Consider the following 17,172-nt stretch of genomic DNA (forward strand, 5'->3'; position numbering starts at 1 on the left):
AAGTCACGTACGAGAAAAGGCCTCGGACTTCGGGTTGGTTGACTGGCTTGTGCCCTTTCTGCTTTTGAAGACAAAGGCACAGTGGTGCGCAGTGCTCCAGGCCAAACTCCCCATCCTCCCGGTGGGTGCTCAGTTAGAACCTGAAGACAGTTTGGGGGCCAAAGGGGAGGCCCCTGTCATCCGCCCAGGGATAGACTCCTGGACCTGCCGCTTGGGAGCTGAGGGACGTTGGAGCATCTGTGCGTCGAGTGAGGTGGCATCCTCGGGATTACACCTGCCGGGCCTACGAGTTCCTCCCAGCAGGTGCCCTGGAGAGGGGAAGGGGTGGAAGCCCATGATGTGCGGCCACAGCTGGGGGTCCCGTCAGCCGCTCCCGTTCTTGCCCATGCTTCGTGAAACTGAGTCTATGTGCCGCTTCTGCCGAACTCCGGTGTGGCCGGTTCCAAGCATCAGTATCACTGTGTGCAGGTGCCTTTCGTCCCTCGTCCCCTTTGTCCCTCGTCAGTGCCAAGATACTCAGAAGGAACCTGGCTCTGACAGCCGAAAACGAATACGATCCTGAGGACGCCCTAGTGAGCAGGGCCTGCCCTCCAGGAGGCGGGAACAAGCCTGGACGGAGGGGCCTGAGTCCCATCAGAGATCCAGGGCCCTGCCGTAGCAGGGACGGCGGGTGCTTCTCCAGTAGCCTGTCCCCAGGCCCCGGGGTCCGACGCCCTCAGCCGGAGAAGCCGTAGGGGGTCTCCGCATCCAGGTCCTCTTGGCTCTACAAGACCATTCCTGCCGCTGCGGGATCCCTGCCTCCCGCTCCCTGTGGTGGTGGCCCCGCTCTGCCCGGGATGGCGGGAGGTAAAGAGACGGCCTCTGTGTCTGGTCGGAGGGCAGCCGCTGGGAGCTGGCTCCGTTCTGCTTTGTCCCCGTCCCTCCAGATCTGTCGTGCTTGTGACATCTCAGCGAATGACCACTGTCCATTCTCTGCTCCCTTCTCCCTCAACCACAGGTGCCCAGGGCAGGTGTGTCCGCCGTTCATCTTATTTTCGCGCTGGGTGCCCTCTGTGGCCGTGAGGCTCAGCTCTCGCTCTTGAGCGCCTGGTCGTCTCCCTGCGGTTCTAAATTCCTTTGGCACAGCTGCTGGGGCTCCCGGGTTCTCCTGTCTTCCGTCACTCAGAAGACACGTTCTCCTGTCTTCTGTCACCAGGTTTTTAATGGACAGTAAATGGAAGCAGTGGCGCCCTCCGACTCGGGCTTCCCAAAGCCCCTCTCCTCTCTGGGGGAAGGAATCCTTCCCCTCCTGGGCTGAGGTCCCCTGAGAGGCCGGTGTGGGCAGATGGGCGGTTCTGGGTGCCTGCCTGTTGGCGGTGATGTGGTGGCAGGAATTCGAGCCAGGAGGGCAGGCCTGCCAGAAGCCAGCAGGGTTAGGGAGAAGGCTCACACTGGCTGTCAGCTCCCGAGACCCAGGGCGGACTTGACTCCACCTTCCCACCCCCAAGTTCATTTTCATACAGGATCTCCTCAGCTCCGGGCCACGCACGGCCCCCGCCCCGGGGCTCTGACTTCCTGATGGCCATCCTTGCTGAAACACTCATCCTCAGCGTTTGGTTCTTGATCACTTAATAGGACATTCTGTGCCCGAGTCCCCCTGAGAACAGCGTCCCCACGGAGGCGGCCAGGACGGGTCAGCCGGCCTCAGCCTTTCCATGGGGGACCAAGTGGCTTCTCGCACATGTACCCCAGGCCAGGTGGGGGGGGGGTCCTGTAAGCGGCTCAGGGACCCTCACAGCCTTGCAGGGGGTTATTTTGTGGCCTCCCTCTCATACCTGTTGGGTAGTGTCTCACCTGGCCCTGCACCTGATGATTTTCTCGGACTTCGTATCTGAGAAAGAACTAAGATTCCCAGAAGACCTCTCACGTTTCACCTGTTCTCCCCGCTGAATGAGGGGATCTGCCCAAGGGGACGGTCTTCGCCGCTGTCCTAGCCCCGTTTTGGAGACCATCTGGAGAGAGTGGTGTCTCCCACCCACCCAAAGGGGAAAGTGGGGGGGGGGGCGCCTGGGTGGCTCAGTCGGTTGAGCGTCCGACTTTGGCTCAGGTCACGATCTCGGGTGATCTCGCGTGAGTTCGAGACCCGCATCGGGCTCTGGGCTGATGGCTCAGAGCCTGGAGCCTGCTTCCGATTCTGTGTCTCCCTCTCTCTCTGCCCCTCCCCCGTTCATGCTCTGTCTCTGTCTCAAAAATAAATAAAACGTTAAAAAAAAAATTAAAAAAAAAAAAAACAAAGGGGAAAGTGGGGGACTTGACTCATTAAGTCGTGAGTCTTTTTGTTAGATTTCTTTCTTTCTTCTTTCTTTCTTTCTTTCTTTCTTTCTTTCCTTCTTTTCTTTTTTTAAAGAGGGTAATGCTGCAGGGGCTGGAGGGAGTGGTTCATGCTGCATAGATGAGTCTGGGTCACTAGGGGGTTCCTCCTTCGGCAGAGGTTGGCTGAGTGCAGCTCTGTGCCCACTGAGTCCTGGGGGCCGGGGAACAAACACGTATGGCCCCACTGTCTGGTGGAGATGTACCTAGGACAGCAGGCAGGGGGAGGGTGGGACCGGGATCCCGGCGGCACAAGGAAAGCCAAACCCAGGAAGCCAGTGGGGCAGCTTCCTGGCCAGGAGACTGCTCAGCTGTGACCCCAAGGGCCAGCTGGCTTCAGCCAGCCGCGGGAGGAGGGCCGGGGCGCCAGAGAGAGACCCAGTGCCTCCCACGAGGGCTGGCCTTGGCTCAAGAGCGCACAGAGGTAGCCTGGGGAGCCTCCTTTTTATAACGAACTTGGAATAGCCATTTCCAGTGTGACGTTGGAAAAACTCCCACTTGCACACACAACAAGAAGACGGCATTTGGTAATAGAGGACGATTACAACCTCACGTGAGACGACTACGACAGATTTTTTCGACATGCCTTTCAACAGTGTCTAGTTATTAGAGGAACAGTGTCAGATAATTTTACGAAGATTGTGGTGCCCTCTGGTGGCCTCCCCGTAGACTTGCTCTTCATTTGCTCGGCAAAGGCTCGGTTAAACGATGGGCTGTGTCTCCCGGTTGAGGGCAGCGTGTCCTTCGGTCCAGGTGCACAGGTCAGCTTTGGCGGGCGGGGGGCGGGTGCCGTGGCTCACGACTCGGCCTCTTGCTTCTCCCCGGCAGCGCCGGCGTGGGCCGGACGGGCACCTTCATAGTGATCGATGCCATGATGGACATGATGCACGCCGAGCACAAGGTCGACGTCTTCGACTTCGTGTCGAGAATCCGCAACCAGCGCCCTCAGATGGTTCAAACAGATGTGAGTAGCCCTCCCCCAGCCCAGCCCCTCGCCCTGGGGAGAGCTGCACAGAGCAAACCCAGACACCTTGGCCACCCCCGGGCTGTCGGTGCACGGGTAACAGTGCCTGGCGGGGAGAAGGCGCTCAGTAATGCCCGCTGCCATACGGTCCTCAGTCAAGGCCATAAGCGGCCATCGGTAACGGCCGTGCATCTGACTTTTGCCCCCAAACCTCCCTACCTTGGCAAAGCGTGGAGTTGGTTGCTGCTGAGCTGTGAGCAGTGGCCGGGCCAGTGGTGGCCGGGCACGCTCGAGGGCGCGGGCGCTCTGGGTCTCCCCACAGATGCAGTACACGTTCATCTACCAAGCCTTACTGGAGTACTACCTCTACGGGGACACCGAGCTGGACGTGTCCTCTCTGGAAAACCACCTGCAGACGCTGCACGGCACCGCCGCCCACTTCGACAAGATCGGGCTGGAGGAGGAGTTCAGGGTACGTGTGAAGGCGGGCAGCCGGCCAAAGGAGTCCCCTTTCAATCACCCCCCACTCTGGCCCGAGCCCGGAACAAGCAGGGTGGCCCTCCCGCCCGTGACGCAGAGGGAGGAATTCTTGGGGGCTTTCAGAGCTGAGCAGGGACCCATGTGGGGGAGCGCGTCACACGTGGGCTCTCATCTCCCAATATTCGGGATGCGTCCGGGGTCAGAGACGGGCCGTTGTTGCGGGTCAGCAGGCACCCTTGACAGGGGTGCTGTTCCGGGGTTGAGGGAGTCGCGCGGGAGAGTCCGTGTTGGAGCTGTGACCCCGTGTCCTCCTCGACTGCAGAAACTGACAAATGTCCGGATCATGAAGGAGGACATGAGGACGGGCAACCTGCCGGCCAACATGAAGAAGGCCAGAGTCATCCAGATCATTCCGTGTAAGGCAGCCCTGGGGCCGCCCCGTGGGATCGAAACCCCAAGGCAGGACGGGATTGGGGCTGGCACGCTGGGAGAATTCTTTGACTGCCCGCCTCTGTAAGCCAGGATCCAAGGGCAGGACAGCCCCCGGGCCTGGGGTTAAGGGCTCCTGGGGGGCTATGTCAAGGGTAGGTGAGAGAACACCCACCTGTGAAGCAGTGAGCGACCCAGACAGTCCTGTGTGTCAGGCGGGCAGCACGTGATACGAGATGTAGGTGGCAAGACAGAGGGAGGACTTCCTGGAAGCAGAGAGATTTGCTCTGGTCGTGACTCTGGGGCTGCGTGGTTCTCATCTCATCCAGTAGTCCCCCAAGCCTGTATATGGAGGAGGGGGCCCTGCTCCAGGCCAGGGGACCCGAAAGGCCTTGGAATGGGCAGGGGTAGATTTGGGACCCTGGCCTGCCCCGAGGTCCCAGGTAAGGGGGAGAAAGAGGAAGGGGTGCCCATGTTTATTGAAACAGACTCCACAGAGATCAGAGGGACCACAGGAAGGGAAGGGAGAGGGTGAAGAGAGAGAAAGCACCTCACTGCAGATGTGGACTCAGGGTTCCTGACATGCTTTAGTGATTGCCGAGAATCAGAAGTGCGTGAAGGCTGGGGCGCCAGGGTGGCTCAGTCGGTTAAGCATCCGGCTTCAGCTCAGGTTGTGACGTCACAGTCAGTGGGTTTGAGCCCTGCGTCGGGCTCTATGCTGACAGCTCGGAGCCTGGAGCCTGCTTCGGATTCTGTGCCTCCCTCTCTCTCTCTCTGCCCCTCCCCTGCTCATGCATTGTCTCTCTTTCCCTCTCTCTCTCAAAAATAAACAGTAAAAAAAAAAGTTAGAAAAAAAAAAGTGCATGAATGCTGGGTGAAGCCTGTTTCGGCCTGAGACACTGGCTTCTGTGCGGCTGCAGCCATAATTCCCGGTCACCTGTCGGGCCACATTCCTTTTACTCCTGAAATGCAGTATTTTTAATGCTCATATTTTGGTATGAATTACATCAATTCATGGCACACGAAAATGATAACTGGGATAATTTCAGAGCTTTCCTACCAAAACACAATTTCCTGGGCCAATTTAATTAACCTACTTTATAAAGTAAACCTTCCAGGGACTTGACTCGACTTCGCGATTTTATTAACAAGTTTTGTGTTTTGGAAGCTTGTAGCCACAGAGTGAGCTTTGCAAGGCAGGGCGGTGTTTGTGCTGTGACTAAGGGATCATACTGCTTTGCAGATGACTTCAATCGGGTGATCCTTTCCATGAAAAGGGGTCAAGAATACACAGACTACATCAACGCCTCCTTTATCGACGTAAGTATAGCGGCCCCGGCTGTGCTTTGCAAAGATGACTGTGACCTTCATCTGTGATCGCAGACTCTTCATTAACTCATTTTCACGATCAGGAAGGAGTCCTGAAATCCCAACCATTTCGTTAGCAGAATTACTTGCTTCTAAAAACAAAAAACAAAAAACACGAACAATAAACTTTGGAAACAGAGGTAACAGGCGCACTGCTAAGGAATTTGCTTTATGAGGCACGGCACTTTTTCTTTGACGTCTCTAATACGCACCAGGGTCACATGGGCCCTTGCACGGCTGGCTGTCCTGCAGTCTCTGTGCCCTCCTGTCCATTCCGCGTGGACGGAGCGGTTGTGCGCTCCGGGCTGACCGTCGTCGCCTGTCTCCACGCACGGTGCGCTGAGCTGAGAAATGGTTGGGGAAGGACGCTGCAGCCACATCTGCATTAGTACGTCCGTTTGCAGATGAGAAAACGTTGCCAGAGGTCACTTGGGCCGCATGGAGGAACTGGATTTGAATCCACTTCCTCTAAGCCCGCCCCCAGCCCGCCACCATGATGCTAACTGAGCCAAAACACAGCCACACACGAGAACAGAGTCACCGGTGCTCTCTCGGGTGGCCGGGGCCAGCGTGGCTCATGCCACCCGCTCAGAGGCGACCCCAGGCGCTGCAGAGGAGGTGGCTGGGTGGCAGAGGGAATGGGCATCTCGGGCCGTCGCTGCGTGCGGGTGGTTTGCTGGGGCCCAGCCCGGCCCTGGAAGCCGGAGAACATTTTCCCTGGCCGGGCCCTGGCCTCTCCTGCACCCCACTGTCCATAGTGGAGCCCGGGGGAAAGGGAGTCAGACTCTAATCTCTGTTCCCCCTTTGAAGGGCTACCGACAGAAGGATTATTTCATCGCCACCCAGGGGCCCCTGGCGCACACGGTGGAGGACTTCTGGCGGATGGTCTGGGAGTGGAAGTGCCACACGGTCGTGATGCTGACGGAGGTCCAGGAGCGAGAGCAGGTCAGGGACGCCCGCCGCCCCGCCCCCTGCGGGGGCCTCCCGAGAACCCACGGCACCCCTGGCGGCCCCCTGCCACCCACAGGTCCCACCCCGTGGCAGCCGTCGGCTGCTGAGGCCACAGGGACTGGGGAGGGAGCCGGGCTGGGGATGAAAGAGGTTCCACTCCTGCTCAGCCGTGACCGCCCACTGGCCTTCGCTCTTAGCCGGCACTTCGTGTCACCTATCTTAACTGTCTTCAAGACATAAGGGCGTAGGCGCTGATGTATGTGCACCTTACAGGTGTTGTCCTGGGTGGGCCGAATGAGTCAAACGCTTCCCTCTCCCCAGAGACCCGTCCAGGGCCTTCTTGTGTCTTTCACTGAATGACACAGTAAATACTCGTGAACCCACCATCCGACTGAAAAACCAAGCCTTACCAGTAATGTACATCTACCTGTACGTTACTCCAGATAGAGCCGCTACCCTGAACCTGTGTTTCCTTTGCTTTCTTGGAAACAGCATATTGACATCCAATTCACATACTATTCAGTTCATCCTTTCAAAGGGTAGAGCGCGGCGATAGTTTTTAAATTTTATTTATTTATTTGGAGGGAAAGAGAGCGTGTGTGCACGAGCTGGGGAGGGGCAGAAAGAGAGGGAGAGAGAGAGAGAGAGAACCTTAAGCGACTCTGCACTGTCAGCTCAGAGCCCGACTTGGGGGTCAAACTCTCGAACCATGAGAACCATGACCTCAGCCGAAATCAAGAGTCAGACATTTAACCAACCGAGCCACCCAGGCACCTTGCAGTTTTTAATATACTCACAGCGTTGTGCAACATCACCACTATTTAATTCTAGATCATTTTTGTCACCCCCAGAGGAAACCCCACACCCAAGAACAGCCACTCCCCATTCCTTCTTCCTCCAGCTTCTGCAACCACCGTGAATTTGCCACTTCTGGACATTTCATGAAAATGAGTTCCTACAACATGTCTTGTGTGATCGAGTTCTTTCACTTAGCGTAATGTCTTCAAGGCTTAACCGTGTTGTATCAGGAATAAGCTCTTTTTTTTTCTTGACAGATAATGTTCCATTGTAAGGACAGGCCACATTTTGTGTATCCGTTCGTCAGCTGGTGGACATTTGGGTTGTCTCCACTCTTGGGCTGTGACGCATTATGGTGGGAACATTCATGTTCAGGTTCTGACATGGACCTGTGTTTTCATTTCTCTTGGGGAGACGCCACGGGCCAAATTACCGGGCCGTATCATGACTCTGTCGTGCAGACTCATACAGCTTAACATTTTGGAGAACTGCAGACTGCCTTGCACAGCAGCTGCCCCGGTTTGAATTCCCGCCGGGAGTGGACCAGGACTACAGTGACTCCTCACTCTACCAACATTTATTGTCACTGGTCTTTTTAAAGCCATCCTAGTGGATGTGTTCTTTGCTTTTTCCAGAAATCTTTTCAGATCATGTACGTGTGTGTCTGAAGCAACTACTGCTTTTGAACTTCATGCAAAGGGTATCATTACAGTGCGTGTTCTGCCGGGACTTGCTCCTTCCGCTCAGAATGATGCTTTTGACACTTTCCTACCCTGATGCGTATCGCTGTGGTTCATTCATCGTGATTCTGTTTTGTTCCATGATACAAACTGGACATCCTAAACCCACTTCTCTATCCCTTCTCCCGCTTTGGGAATTTGGGACGATGCCTCTTTATTGTTTTACACGTGGTGCTACCTACCGGTACATTCTCCTTCGTGTCTCATGCTGCACAAGGAAGAGCAGACTCCAGAGGGACATTACGCCACATTGGAGAGCGTGTGACAGTTTGGGTTTACAAGATACTTCCTCACTGCTTTGCCAAGTGGTTCCGTTTCCCAAAGCGGACACTGGCGGTGTATGAGAGAGAGATTCGATCGACGCCCCTAGTACCGTCAGGCACCCTCATTTTTGTTCGTTGAATACGAGTACCTGTCATCCCTTTGTAGCTTTGATTGGCATCTCTCTGATTCCTGTGAGGTCAAGCCTCGCTTCATATATGTATAGATGGACGTTTTCCTCTGTGCAAGACGCCCGGCCCTGCCTTTCTCCCGTTTTGCTAGTGAGTTGTTGGCTCTTTTTATCTTGACTTACAAGAATTCTTTACATGTTCTTGATACTCACCCTCGGCGGGTTTTACGTACTGCAGATGTCCTGTCCCAGTTGATGGCATGTCTTTTCACTCTTTTGAGAATGTTTGTTGACGGAGTGAAGTTCACTGTGTTGTCATCTGATGTTGCAATCTTTGCGCCGTGGATGGTTAGCTCTGTCGGGGTCTTGCTTAACGAGTCCTTCTGCACACCTCAGAATGGAAAGACATTGTCTCCTAAGGCCTTCACAGTTTTGTTTTTAATTTTAAGTATTAACCCATCTGGGTTTATTTTTATGAAGACTCAAACCTACTGCATATGGTAGTGTAGGTCGTGCACTGCCCAACTCCAGGAGGGCTGGACTGTCCATATCAAGCTTGGTTGGTTGTGAGTCAGGGACCCAGTGCTTTTCCTGCGTGGAAAACCAATTTTTTGAATTCCACTTATAGAATCTTTTCTTTCCATCATGTTCTGTATCTGAGTTGCAACCACATGCACGTCTGTTTCTGGATTCCCTTGGTCAATGGGTATTAACTGGCATTCATGTTCGTATTCATATGTGATTTACTTGGTCAGATGAAGTACGTTAAATGGTTTGAGAGTGATTCTGCCTCATATCCTCAAACTGTTAACAGCAAGTTATTCGCTATGAGACTTAACAGGTTATTTTTTACCCCAAGGATAAATGCTACCAGTATTGGCCAACAGAGGGCTCAGTGACTCACGGCGAAATAACAATCGAAATAAAAAGCGACACGCTTTCCGAAGCCATCAGCATACGGGACTTCCTGGTCACTTTCAATCAGGTATTGTCGCCAGAGTGCGTTCAACCCTTGTAGACAGAATGCACCACAGCATCCCTCAGGGTCTGCTGGCGATGGTACCAGAATGTCCTGCTCCTTCCACCTCCTCTAACTGGTACCTTAGTATCCACGTTCAGTGCGGTGAGTAGGGAACCATGTTACAAAGGGGCAGATCTCCTACATCGTTCGCACCCTTGGGGTCACCTGCCTCCTTGCTGCACGAGAGGGTGGAACAGAGTGGCCGACTCCTAGAGGCGTCACACGGCCACCACCTCCCCTTTCGGGAGAGATGGCAGTGGTGGGGGGGGGGGCAGGAGGAGGAAAGGCCGTGGGTCAAGCCACAGAGGCCTGTCCAGGCTTGTTCAGAGCCCCTAGGACAGGAGGGGTCCTGGCTTCGTAAGAAAGAGATGATCGTGTTGTCTCCAGCAAAGTTGCCAGGGACCCCATAAAGGTATCTGGCGGGCCCTGGCGAGGGGCTCCAGGGAACATCCTCTGGATGTCTTGCCCCCACTCGGAAGGAAATACTGGCATCCCTGCCCTTTAGGGTGCACACAGCCCACAGACCGCCTGGTCAGGCCCCTCAGGCCCACCAGGTGGGGACCGTGCTGGCCTTCGAAGGCCCCAGGAGGGACCCAAGCCTTGGCGCGGGTCCCCGGGAGGACGGGTGGGCCCCGGGTCCCGCTCCTCGGTGGTCAGGGTCCTGTGGCCAGGCGGCACCGAACGCCCTTCCCCGCCCGCAGCCCCTGGCCCGCCAGGAGGAGCAGACCCGACTGGTGCGCCAGTTCCACTTCCACGGTTGGCCCGAGATCGGGATCCCGGCGGAGGGCAAAGGCATGCTCGACCTCATCGCGGCCGTGCAGAAGCAGCAGCAACAGACCGGCAACCACCCCATCACTGTGCACTGCAGGTGGGCGCCCCCTGCAGGTGGGGCCGAGCCAGACCCTACGCCCGGTTAACTGCCCCCAACGGCGTCATTGCTCTGGACTGTAGTTTTCACCTTCCCCGTACACAGAGGGCGTCACAGGGATGCGGAAACGTCATGTGCTGTACCTGCAGGATGCATTTGGGGGGAGGAGTCAGGGAACCCGCTCCAACACACGTTTCCGTATGCCTTTTAAGTCCTCAAAAACCCCTCCAGGCACAGCTCTGACAGACCCACTTCCTGAGCTTCGCCTGCTGGCCTTCCTTTTGAAAGATTGTTCTGGCTGATGTGCCCGCCCCTCCCTGTCCTCGCCTCTGGGCTTGGGGAGCCAAGTCCGCACCGCAGCACACCCTCGAGGCAGGAAGGTTTTCTTGAGCCACTCGAGGATGTCCAGGCTGGGATCGCTGCCCAAGGCCTGCAGCCCCACCCCAGCCCCGCTCCCAAGGCGGGCACAAGGGAGGCCAAAGGAAACGTGGCTGGGGGTGCCCCTGGAGACAGCTGGGCACCCCACCAAGGTCCTTGATTAGCAGCATCACAAGTGTGGAAGGGTGAATCTGGCCCAATCTAAAAACGTGCCGGCTCACCCTCCTTCTGTGCTGACCCACTTCTGGTTATGCCAGAGCCCCTCCCCGTGCCAACAGCGGGGGCGGGGGGGCGGGCGGGCTGGCCACCAAAGCAAATCTCTCCCTCGCAGGAGTTTGGGGTGCTTTCTTGGTCGGGGGTGCTAATTTGCTTCTGAAGCTGCCCTTCTATTTATTTTTCCACACGTGGCTTCCGTTCTGCGTGGCTGCCGCTTGCCCCACCCCACCCATCCCTTGTAGCCACCAGAGCCTGGGCCTCGCTTGGGGGGATTGGAACTCTCTGCCTGGGACGGGCCTGGGTGCGCTTCTGGCCTGGCCAGCAGGTGGAGCACACGCCCCAGGTTTCAGTTCCTGTGGGCTTTGTAGAAGTCCTTTAGAATAAACTGGAAACGAGTGCCCGCCTCCCCAGGCCCGGACTGAGTGTAGGACACCAGGGAGGCAAAGACGAACAAATCCCACAAGGGCAGATGTGGGGACAGGTCACTGAAATGGGACGGGAGCCTGAGAATCAGCCCACCCGGGGTGGGGCGGGGTGGGGGGTGCCTCTGGGGCCTGGAGGGCTCTCTGGGGGGAGCCAGCTGAGCCCGCCCACTTTGGGCCTGGCCTCTTGTCTATCCTAAGGCTGCCTGGGCTCTGCTCTTGTGGGGTTTGTCCAGTTTATCAAGAAAATGACCGTCTTAAGTGGAGTGGACCCAGATCTTCATCGCTGGGAAGTGTCCCTTATCTAACCGTCCCTGGCAGGGGACGCCCTCTGTCTTAACATCACACCTTGTGAGCCACCGCCTCTCAGAAGGCGGGTCCCTCGCACAGAAGGAGAATCCAGGCCGAGTTACCTCTCCCCAGACCTGAAGCAGGAGGGTTCGCATTTCTGACAAGTTCCCTGGCAACGTTGATGCTGCTGGTCCCGGGGACCACACCCGGAGAACCCCCCACCTCCACGAGTTGCAGCTTGAAAGCTTGTGCCGGGTCTTGATCCCACTCATGAGCTACCTGTCTGCTGTACCTGGGCCAGTGCTTTAGGAATGTCACGTTTGCGGACTCTCGTTCCACGCAGATGATCTTTGGAAATCCAAACCTGGCTCATTTTCGGGGGCGATTGCTTCTGTGCTGATGTGCGGGGATGGGCTGCAGGCTGTCCGCGTCTCGTCCCCACGGGCAAGCCCCGTCGTCTCCCTTAAGTACTTTTCCTCCGCAGTGCTGGAGCCGGGCGAACAGGTACATTCATTGCGCTCAGCAACATTCTGGAACGAGTGAAAGCCGAGGGCCTTTTAGACGTATTCCAAGCTGTGAAGAGTTTACGACTTCAGAGACCGCATATGGTGCAAACCCTGGTAAGAAACTGAGTGGCGAGGGTGTTTCCGGAAGGGCTGAGAATTGTCTGTGCTGAGTGTGGGGAGAGGGAGGAGAGCGAGCTTCTCAGGGGACGGAACTCAGGGCACTCTCCCCGGTGAAGCTCCACGGACCCTCTCCTTCCCTTGAGTCTGGCTGGGGACGGTCCCCTGGGCAGGACGCTGGAGGAGAGGTGCAGCCATGACTTCAGACTGTAAGACCCCTTGGACAGAGGCACTGAATACACCAGCTTTCTGTGTCACGTGACTATTCCGCCAGATTCTAGGGCCATCCTCTTTCATTCTGTGACAAAAACACACGCTTCCTGGTTTGCAGAAGCCATGCTTCCTCAACAAGTAATCATTCGGCCCCAGTAAATGCAATTTCAAGAAATGTTCTCACGCGTCCTTTTTCTCAAGTCTTCCTATTTGTAGATGTGCCCTCCTCGCCCGCACCTTCTGTATACTCACAGGGTGCCCAGGCAAGCAGGCCGTCACATGGAAGGTGCCGGGAGGGCCCCTCCAGCACATTCCCGTCGCAGGGACAGCTCAGCCGCTAGGATCGCCTGAGCAGAACGGGGTTCGCCTCGCGCCCCCAGGCTGGGCGAGAGCGCGGGTCTCACCCTGAGGGCACACCAGCCTGGCCTGGAGAGGGTTCACAGTCCTGCTCCGTTGCCAGGCTGCCCTCACACTTGCTGGGGGTGGGCGCCAGGCTGGCATCGGCGTATCTCTGGCCCTCCCAGGTGGTCCCGAAGTGAATACAGGTTCGAGAGCCACTATCAGTAAAGGAAAACTGGTGTGCCTACCAGCCCCCCACCCTCCTCCCCGCCACGCCCCTCTTCGGGCCATGACTGGGGCAGAAACCTGAGGCTCCTCTGCTTTCCCTAGAGCCCTGGTCCCAGCGCGGACCGTCCTTGCTAGGGCTCTGGAAGATGCTAGAGGCATCTTCTAAAGGTTATGCCTGCCTGCTGACAGCTGATACCTCCTACAGGCATCGTGAACTTGAACGACTTTGGGCATGGGAAAAACAGAAGCAGACCACTCCGTGGAAGATTTTCTAGATGAAAATAATAATGATAACAGGGGGGCGCCTGGGTGGCGCAGTCGGTTAAGCGTCCGACTTCGGCCAGGTCACGATCTCGCGGTCCGTGAGTTCGAGCCCCGCGTCAGGCTCTGGGCTGATGGCTCGGAGCCTGGGGCCTGTTTCCGATTCTGTGTCTCCCTCTCTCTGCCCCTCCCCCGTTCATGCTCTGTCTCTCTCTGTCCCAAAAATAAATAAAAAACGTTGAAAAAAAAATTTTTTTAAAAAAAATAATAATGATAACAGGAATACCTGCAAAAAGAAATTCAGAGGTTTTTTTTTTAATTTTTAATGTTTATTTTTGAGAGAGAGACAGAATGTGGGTGGAGGAGGGGCAGAGAGGGAGGGAGACACAGAATCTGAAGCAGGGTCCAGGCTCCGAGCTGTCAGCACAGAGCCCAATGTGGGGCTCGAACTCACTGACTGCAAGATTATGACCTGAGCCAAAGTTGGGACACCTAACCAACTGAGCCACCCAGGCGTCCCAAGAAATTCAGTTTTTAACTATGAGCCATACTCTTTCAGTTTCTTTCCTGTTTTTTGAGTCCACTCCCGGCTTCCCCAGGCAGAATGAATAGCTTTAGTCCTGTCTTGCCCCCAGTTAAGTATAAAAGCTAAGTCATGGCGTCCCTTTGTTGCTTGGGCTTTGGGAGGTCATCCCAACATCATGGCTGGACGTGCTTGGACAAGCTCCTCCCACTTTCCAGACTTTAGTTCCCTATCTGTGGAAAATGGGGCGACAGCACCTGCCTTCAGTTGGCATGCAGATTTGTTTTATGTCTGTACCTCAGGGGCCCCGTGAGTGCCTGACCCAGGGAGGCTCCCAGCGATTGTAGCAAAGAACATTTCTTATCCGACTCAGCATGCAAACACCTCCTTGTTTGTTTTTAATGTTTATTGATTTTTGAGAGAAACAGAATGCAAGTGGGTTAGGGGCAGAGAGAGAGGGAAACACAGAATCCAAAGCAGGCTCCAGGCTCTGAGCTGTCAGCACAGAGCCCGACGCGGGGCTCGAACTCATCAACAGTTTGATACGGGGCTCGAACTCATGAAACGTGAGATCGTGACCTGAGCTGAAGTTAGATGCTCAACTAACTCACGATTTGTGAGGAGGGTGAGAGTCCAATGATGCACAGGAGTGTTTTAATAAGTCAGATGCCTTAGATAGAAGGCGATGTTTTTTGAATTCTAAAATTTATATAAAACAATGTCCCTTTTTGGAGTAAATTGAGGCTTAAAAATACCCTAGATTTTCATCTTTTTTAACTTTCGTAGGTTACTTCTTTGTTACATTATGAAGTTTATTTGAAGTTAAATATTCTGGTTTTTTTTTAATTTTGTTTCAAAAATAGTTGTTTTCTAGTTTTTTTAATGTTTATTTATTAGTTTTTGAGAGAGAGAGAGAAAGAGAGAGCACAAGCAGGGTAGGGGCAGAGAGAGAGGGAGACACAGAATCCGAAGCAGCTCCAGGCTCCGAGCTGTCAGCACAGAGCGCCACGTGGGGCTTGAACTCCTGAAATGTGAGATCATGACCTGAGCCGAAGTCAGACACTTAACCGAGCCTCCCAGGCGCCCCTGTTTTCCATTTTAAGTATGAAAACTGAAGACCTTTTACTCAGACTCTCCTCAAATACGCTAAGTTGAAACTAATCACTGACATTTTTTTATATTATAAAAACAGTTTTACCTGGAAACGTCTCTGTGTAACCAGTATGTAACTAGTCAGACTTTTTTTTTTTGGCTTCTTTTTATGAGTTTCTCCTAATTGAATTAATGGAATTTAAAAAATCATTTTAATATATTCTTGTTTTTTTTTTTTCAGGAACAGTATGAATTCTGCTACAAAGTGGTACAAGATTTTATTGATATATTTTCTGATTATGCTAATTTCAAATGAAATTCCTGCCTTAAAATATTTTTTAATTTAATGGTCAGTATATTTTATAAAAATCATGTTAATTTATTGCATAGTTGACATTAATACCCGTCCTAATTTCTTTGTATATATTTTGTTACGCTTTCAAGGCCACTGCTATAAAGTTATTAAATCTTAAATACCCCTTTTAAAAACGGGAGTAATGTATTAAGGTCAAGTAATATCCCGTAAAATGCATTTCTGCTAATATCGGTAAATATTCTAATTTTGCATTAGATTCATCATATCCTATAATTTCACACATTCAGCACGTCTAAATGTTAAAAATCTTAATATGCCATGTGTGCTTGACGCAGGAGAGTAAACACAGAGCCCGCTGTTAAGAAAGCGGTCGAGGACTCAAAAATCAGTTGAAAATTCCCTGTCCAGACGCTGATTTTTACAGCCCTGCGCAGTGGCATTTTGCGGGAGGTAAAATGTTCATGGAGATACACTGTAAGTAGGAGATCCTGTGAAGTCCTCCGTCTCAACTCATGTGGTTTACTTTTTACATTTTAAAGATCAAGGGCGTCACAGCCCGCGTGCAGGTATAAAATGCATGAGCGCAGTTGGTGACCATATAGTGATACACGTGCATTTACTCACGGCTGGGTCCGTGCTGTCTGGGCCAGAAGTGGGGAGATGTCGGTGCTGGTGGCACGGTCACCCGTGGCCCTGGGTACGGCAAAATCAGCTGTCAGGCTGCGTTCCCACGTGGCCACTTGCTGTCCGTCTGTCTGAGTGTCTGGCTCAGAGGAGTCTCTGAGAATCAAACCAACTGCGTTTCTCACTCGTGCCTCTGGTCTCGAGCTACCTAGAGGCTCAACACAAACCACTTCCTAATCCTATCGTGCGGATGGAGCCAAACGTCTGACTCACGCAGATGCCAAGAGCACACGCTTGGGGAGACCACCACAAGCACTGATGCTTTCAACTTTCTGAGAATATTTTGGCTTGTTTTGTTTTTTGGTTTTTTTTTTAAATCTTGTACAAGCTAAGATTGTTTGTAAGAAAAGAAATCTTAAAATCTAGATTTATACAGTTTTTTTTAAAGTCCCCCTCCTCAATATTTAAATAAAAGACACAGAGAGAGAAATCCTTAATCTAAAGGCTAACTTATTTTTGAATGGAAATACTACTGAGACCTTTGACACTGGATAATAATAATCTCACTGCCAGACTGGATTGGCTTATGGGGCGACAAAAGGGAGAAGGTTGAATGTAGAAAAGTTTAATTTAATGACGGTGATCTTTCTGTGGCCATTAGGTAGCAGATGAGCATATGAGCACAATATATATATGTATAAAAATATAAAAAAATAAAGACACCTGCTGTAACATACTAAAAGCACTTAAGATGTGCATTTGGGGTCCAGTGGCTTTTTTTGCTTTTAAAAAGAAATATAAAGGCCTTATTTGCCATTTCCACCGAGAAGCAACTGCACCTTCCCACTGCACTGTTCATCCCGTGTCTGTTTCTGGTGTGCATAATGTGATCCCAGGGTTTCTTGCGTACTAACGATAGCCTCACGGTGATCAAGTCTCCGTGGCTCCTCTGAGCTCCACTCCATGGCAGAAGGGGTGCCAGCCGGAAGGGTGAGAGCACAATTCCTGGGCACGCACAGTGCTGAATACATCCCTCCGTCCTTCCCGGGACCATGAGGATACGTTCGGGTCGAAGAGGAAAATGGAGGCAGCTCTGCAAGACGCACCAGCTGGTCCCATATGTTTTCATTGTCAGAATCCCGCCCCCCCCCGCCCCCCCCCCCCCCCCCGCCAAAGCCTTTCTGTGACTGAAGGAGAAGAGAGAGAACCAAGCTTTTCATTTGGCACCAAACCCTAGAAACCGAGCTGGCTACGTCGTGATGAAAGTGATTTGTAATGGACCCGAGG

General features: G+C 53.6%; 1 protein-coding gene across 14 annotated transcripts in view; it reads left to right on the forward strand.

Moving 5' to 3' along the window:
• The window catches only part of PTPRE (protein tyrosine phosphatase receptor type E), a 162,101-nt gene extending 145,214 nt beyond the window's left edge, over nt 1–16,887 (forward strand). For 9 of the 14 annotated variants that reach the window (XM_058698124.1, XM_058698123.1, XM_058698121.1 and 6 more), the window contains 10 exons: nt 3,178–3,313; nt 3,636–3,785; nt 4,116–4,209; nt 5,466–5,542; nt 6,401–6,535; nt 9,330–9,455; nt 10,193–10,359; nt 12,151–12,286; nt 15,187–15,213; nt 16,805–16,887. In XM_058698124.1, coding sequence (XP_058554107.1) covers nt 3,178–3,313; nt 3,636–3,785; nt 4,116–4,209; nt 5,466–5,542; nt 6,401–6,535; nt 9,330–9,455; nt 10,193–10,359; nt 12,151–12,286; nt 15,187–15,213; nt 16,805–16,879 — 1,123 coding nt within the window. In that variant the 3' untranslated portion in view covers nt 16,880–16,887. Of the gene's footprint in view, nt 1–3,177; nt 3,314–3,635; nt 3,786–4,115; nt 4,210–5,465; nt 5,543–6,400; nt 6,536–9,329; nt 9,456–10,192; nt 10,360–12,150; nt 12,287–15,186; nt 16,602–16,781 lie in introns of those variants that run through there. The other 5 variants (XM_058698118.1, XM_058698129.1, XM_058698117.1 and 2 more) reach the window with 4 other exon arrangements.
• The last annotated feature ends 285 nt before the right edge of the window (nt 16,888–17,172 follow it).

This window comes from Neofelis nebulosa, chromosome 13 (genome assembly GCF_028018385.1).
Source record: "Neofelis nebulosa isolate mNeoNeb1 chromosome 13, mNeoNeb1.pri, whole genome shotgun sequence".
NCBI classification, from domain to species: domain Eukaryota; kingdom Metazoa; phylum Chordata; class Mammalia; order Carnivora; family Felidae; genus Neofelis; species Neofelis nebulosa.